The 6000-nt window shown below is 41.0% G+C and overlaps 1 protein-coding gene across 1 annotated transcript; it reads left to right on the plus strand.

The window, feature by feature from the left end:
• Window positions 1-3303: 3303 nt before the first annotated feature.
• LOC118390694 (aquaporin-11-like) lies at window positions 3304-5429 on the plus strand. The gene is made up of 3 exons (XM_035781419.2): window positions 3304-4053; window positions 4357-4473; window positions 5282-5429. Exons 1-3 carry the CDS (start codon window positions 3459-3461, stop codon window positions 5386-5388), a joined length of 819 nt encoding a protein of 272 aa, XP_035637312.1. The 5' UTR covers window positions 3304-3458; the 3' UTR covers window positions 5389-5429.
• The last annotated feature ends 571 nt before the right edge of the window (window positions 5430-6000 follow it).

Raw genomic sequence — 6000 nt, forward strand, 5'->3', positions numbered from 1 at the left:
GTTGTTTCAATATTGAAATTCGAGCTCCAGCTGTCCCATAGTAATGAACGTGTAGGGGTCGGGAGTCAGGACGAGACAGACAGACAGGCAGCTTTTCTCAGCCAGTCATGAATCCGCATTTTTATGAATATATACAAAGAAATTTCATTAGAAAACAGCTTAAACAAATGAAAATGCAGATACTTTGATATTATTCTTGCTGCACTGTTTGATGTGACTGTATGTTAGCCGTAGTTGGCTAGCTAGCAAGCAAGGGATAAGAACATTGCCAGCCAGTATTGCAATAGAACATTTAGAACAAACGACTGGGTTGCGTCCATAGATATAGAACAAAAAGACTTAACGACTGGGTCGCGTCTCTGGCAACCAAACCGATAGAACCAGTAGTAACCCTAAATGTGTGTCAGGACTAGATCTCATTGAAGGATGAAATATTATGAATAAAATCATCAAAATTTTAATTTTAAAAATTAAAATATGTCAATCATTATTTGATTATGTTGGTAACTCGTTGAATAAAAGTGATAATGCCCTCGAAGTTGGTGTTTGGAGGATATAATATCGGCAAGGTTTGCCTACCCTTGACTTCATCTCGGGCCTAACAACACCTGTGCCAATATATCCTCCAAACACCGGCTTCATGGGCATTATCGCTTAATTATAATTAATTACTGTCTTTGTTCATGTGATAGAAGGCAATGCAATACCCAATTACAGAAGCCAACTGGCCACTATGTTTCAGCCAATTACTGGATACAATGCTAGTTTCATAACAAAGGCTATGTTATGTTACCTAACCTGCACTTGTGTCATACACTCAGGAGAAAGTGTCTTAGCACAAACTTACAGGCTGTGGCCACCCAATTGAAAGGCAAAATCCACACAAAGTAATCCTCCAAAGCGATTCAAAGCTGTGATTGTCCCTAATTGTCCTAATGAGGCCATGACCTCACACAATAACACCAATGTACTGCCCAGTGCCCACCCATTCTCTCTCTGAAGAGAAAAACAAAACTAACAATGCGATCAGTTTAGATGTAATCAACTTCCAAATGGTTTATTTAATAGATTCACACACTTATAGAGTACTGTATGTTGGTCTATGTATGGGCACTCAAAAGTACTGTCATGAGTTACCGGTACTGGGTTACCAATGATTCCAAGGAGCATCAGTATCAATTGTGCCTACTGTTTGTCATACTAAATTTACTTCATTTGTGTAAATTGAACTCCTAAATAATGAATGTTGTCATTTTTATGAGCTACATTGATAACATTTTCCTCCTAAACATTTTCACACCATCGTGGCACTTTTGTTTTATTCTGTGTTGTTGCAGCATTCAACTCACGTAATGTATTGTGCATTTAATGTTTTTAAATATTGAAAACCAAAAATCCATAATAATTTTGTAATAATCGAACCGAAACCAACCAACCTCAAAAAGCAATAATCACTCAGCACTACTAAAGTCACTGATGCAGAGAGCAGACTGGATTTTCTTGAGGTAATGGATTGTCCTGATAGCACGGCGGAGGAACGAAGCACTTTAATAGTCTCCAGTTGGCCCAGAGGCCACTATGTCCTCGATCAAACCGTAACACACAAAACACAATTTTAACTCTTGCCATATATTTTGTGCGTTTTCCACAGTTGCATCCTTTCAGAGCTAATAGTGGTGGAGTCCACACCATGAATTGCTCCACAGGGTGGTTGTTGAGGCACTGTCTTTTTCAGTGTGTCTGACTGGAACATAACAGTTGCTTGCTCACAGCTCAGCCTGATACAGTGACAGCAGAACATCAAGTCCCTCACCGATGCTTCTCTCCTTTGTGTACTAGACTTCTTGGTCAATGATGTTCATGATGTTCAGCTGACAGTGAGGAATCATTTGTGAAGGAGAGTGTATTCTGGGAGATTGTGTGTGTGTGTGTGTGTGTGTGTGTGTGTGTGTGTGTGTGTGTGTCATATCGCGCACACACTGAACTAATCTGAAACACTTGAACTTGTAGTAAAGCCTTCATAGCGCTGTAGTAAAACCTAATAACGAACTAAAACTATGAATGACAACATGAATTAATCAGAAACACTGTCACGACACAAACATATCAGGTAGGCATGATCTGCCAGTATTGACTTAGCCTACAGTATACTTGTTTACTCAGTGTTTGCTAATCCACACAGCATCACATGATACAGTTTGGGCAGTCAATAGTGTTACACAACTAACACCACTGCCTTCATTAGGCCCTGACAAAATACCTAGGAATGAATGGTGTATTTCATCCAGTATGGGGCAAATCCTAGCTTCCACTTACAGATTGAATAGAGCCCTAAATTAAAACGTATTGCAGATTGCAGTATAGAAATGTAAAGGTAATGTTATGATCTGATTGGTCAAAAGACCAATTATTGAAAAAAAGATCAGAATTGGGCCGCTGTTTAAATGCAGCCTGTCTCAAATTGACATCAATGCACGACTAAGTTCAATTTTGTCTTAAATGGAATTTAGAATTTGCCTCTTTATCAGTAGATTCTATCAAGAATACATTAGCAGGGCCAACTATCTTTAGTTAGTGAGGGGAAGGAATGAGAAACTTCATAGTTCTTCATACTTAAAACAAGAGGAGGGGTCACTTGTTCAAGCAACATACCTTTACCCAGCTCATATGAAACAGAAAAGTTAAAGTAGCTTGTAAAGGATACATTGTATTCTTTACAGAATAGGAATGTATTCCTTTTGTGAACGTTGAATGGAGTTGAGTGTAGCTGTTACATATTATCTGATAGCAAGTAAGCTATCATACTTTTGCAACTCTGGAACATAGTAATTTGAAAAGACAACAAAAAACGAAACATTGGGTAATAAAACAACCGTATAGCCTAAGGCATGTATAAGTTATTTTCTTCAAGAATCAATTTATTTAACTAGGCAAGTCAGTTAAGAACAAATTCCTATTTACAATGACGGCCTAGGAACATTGGGTTAACTGCCTTGTTCAGGGGAAGAACGACAGATTTTAACCTTGACAGCTCGGGGATTCGATTTAGCAACTTTTCGGTTAATGGCTAAGCGTTCTAACCACAAAGCTACCTGCCACCCCAATATCAATGGGTATATCATTAATTGAAATTCAATTGAACAGCAGAAAATATCCCAGTCTGTGCTTTAATTATGTGCTAAAAAAGCCCCTGGAATGGATACAGCCTAATAAATAAATCATAGTTGAATTGTGATATGTGGCATGGCTACTTTAATTGTGTGTGTAGTGCGCCCTCTGCTGTTCTTCCGGACACAAATAGTGAAAGCAACTTCCGTTTGTCAAGCTAGCCATTCGGCTCGCGGCGGAGGACTTTGATACATGTGGTCACTGACTACACAGAGAGGTGCATTAAGTTACCCAGATGTACGGTTGTTGAGAGAAGCGGAAAAATAAAGAAAAAAATAATTTCTGCGAGAATGACAGACTTGGGGATTTCACTGGCACTATTGGCCACAACAGTACTTCTCTGCGAGGCGACGCGCATACTGATCTCGCGCCTGTTCTCTGGCAAGGATTATGCGATTTACCTAGTGGAAATTGTCTCGACCTACCAGCTCTGTGCATGTACGCACGAACTCAAAGTCCTGGGCGAAGTTGGCAGAATCGAACCGCATATAGCACTCACACTGACTTTCATAATCACGGTGGTCCACGTAATAACTTTTCACGGGGCGTTCGCCAACCCAAATGGTGCTATCGAGAACGTTTACCGCAAGACTATCACAGGGAAAACCGCGGTGGCGCGCATAACTTGTATGTTTATAGGTGGGAAAGCAGCGCAGCTCCTCGTGCCCCACATTTGGTCCTTGGGTCTATCCGACCACCACCTCACGCACAAAAGGTTCGGATTTAAATGCTTCAGTCCCATCAATGGGTCCCTGTTGGAGGCCGCTGGTGTGGAGCTGGCTTGCACTTTCGCTGTCCAAGCCGCAGTCCTCCACATTCATAAACTAGACGAGAGATTCCACGCCCCTGTCATCGCTGCTGTCATTACGTCACTGGTTTACTCAGGTTTGTCAAATTGATTTTCATTATGATCATCGCCACACTGTTTAATAACTCAAAGTATAATAGCCTAGTTATGCTTGTGCCCTCATGTCATCTATACTTCAATTAAACTAATTTCATTTGTTTGCAATTACTAGACTTGGGACTGGGAATGGAATAGAAATGGAGACTTGGATTGTGTGTTAGTGTGCAAGCAGAGAAGGGGGGCATGGGTGTATGTATTTACACTAAACTATATAAATAGGAGAGGAACTATCCTACTGAGATGTCAATTAACTTTCACCCTTTGCTCCCCCCCAATCTCAGGGGGTCATATTTCAGGGGCTGTTTTCAACCCAATCATGGCCTTCTCCGTCCAGTTCCCCTGCAGTGGACACACCTTCCTGGAATATGCTTTTGTCTACTGGCTGGGACCAGTCACAGGTAAAGTACTTGTGCTATTTGCCTACCAGCTGTAAAGGAAATGGAAGCCTGGACAATCAGACTGACAGCAGCGCTCACACTTTGTTCCACTTCGTCATATGTGAAGTGAAACAGAATGTGAGTTGTCGTGATATCGTTCTGTTTCCACTGGAATAGAGAAATGGTAGCCTGGTCCCAGAAAGGTTTGTGCTGTACAGACAATCTTTGTATTTTACCAGGTAAGTTGACTGAGAACACATTCTCATTTACAGCAACGACCTGGGGAATAGTTACGGGGAGGTGAATGATCCAATTGGAAGCCTGAGATGATTAGGTGGCCATGATGGTATGAGGGCCAGATTGGGAATTTAGCCAGGACACAGTGGTGAATACACTTTCTCTTACAATAAGTGCCATGGGCTCTTTAGTGACCACAGTGAGTCAGGACGGACACCAGTTTAACATCCCATCTGAAAGACCGCATCCTACACAGGGCAAGGTCCCCAATCACTGCCCAGGGGCATTGGGATATGTTTTTAGACTAGAGGAAAGAGGGCCTCCAACACCACTTCCAGCAGCATCTAGTCTCCCATCCAGGGACCAACCCTGCTTAGCTTCAGGGTGGGATGATGCTGGCTCGTATGCTTCTAGTTAAAAGCCTATGGTCATTTGCATCGCAATTAGGGACCAGGTTAGAAAAATGGGTTCTTGTGTAAGACAATTGAGTTTCACCCTGCCCTGGGGTTTGGGACAGGCCTGGACAGAGGAAAAACTTGCTCCCAAGTGTACCTTGTATAATCTCTATCTATCTATCTATCTATATTCACAGGCATGGCAATGTGCATCCTGCTGTTTGACAAAATCATCCCACTCCTATCTGGGAAAAGCGCAATGGGCGTGGGCATCCCTGTTGTCCAGAAGAAGAAGATACAGTAACATGAGATTATGGCTTTAGCCCTCTGAGTAGGCTCCTTTATATATGATTGTGCCAGGGCGGCCATTAGTATTTGATTATTATGGTCACCTTAACATGACTAGGTCTAAGGGCGTTCACACATACTAAGTCTTAACTTTGTGGTTACTGATCACAGCACAAGTTAAATTTATGCTGCCCTAAAAAAGGGCCATAATATCAGCTGTTGATCAGTAAAACATTTTTACTTAAATTGAAGATTTGATGAAAAATATGCTGAGAAAAGGCTCCCTGGACTTTGTCATTGTGCAATATTTTAGTTATTAGTGCAGTGTAATGGCATAACATGTTCCTGTATGAACCTATCCAAAACTGTCATGACCTCATGAATTTAAATTAACCTTATACTCTGGATGACTACAGCAATGGCATACAGTGCATTCAGAAAGTATTCAGACCCCTTGACTTTTTCCATTGTTACGCTAGCCTTTTTCTAAAATGTATTAAAATGGTTTTTCCACCCCTCAATCTAAAACACAACACCCCATAATGACAAATCAAAAAACAGGTAGACATTTTTGCAAATTTATAAAAATAGGGAAATATGACATTTACATAACTATTCAGACCCTTTA

Source organism: Oncorhynchus keta, chromosome 11 (assembly GCF_023373465.1).
Source record: "Oncorhynchus keta strain PuntledgeMale-10-30-2019 chromosome 11, Oket_V2, whole genome shotgun sequence".
NCBI classification, from domain to species: domain Eukaryota; kingdom Metazoa; phylum Chordata; class Actinopteri; order Salmoniformes; family Salmonidae; genus Oncorhynchus; species Oncorhynchus keta.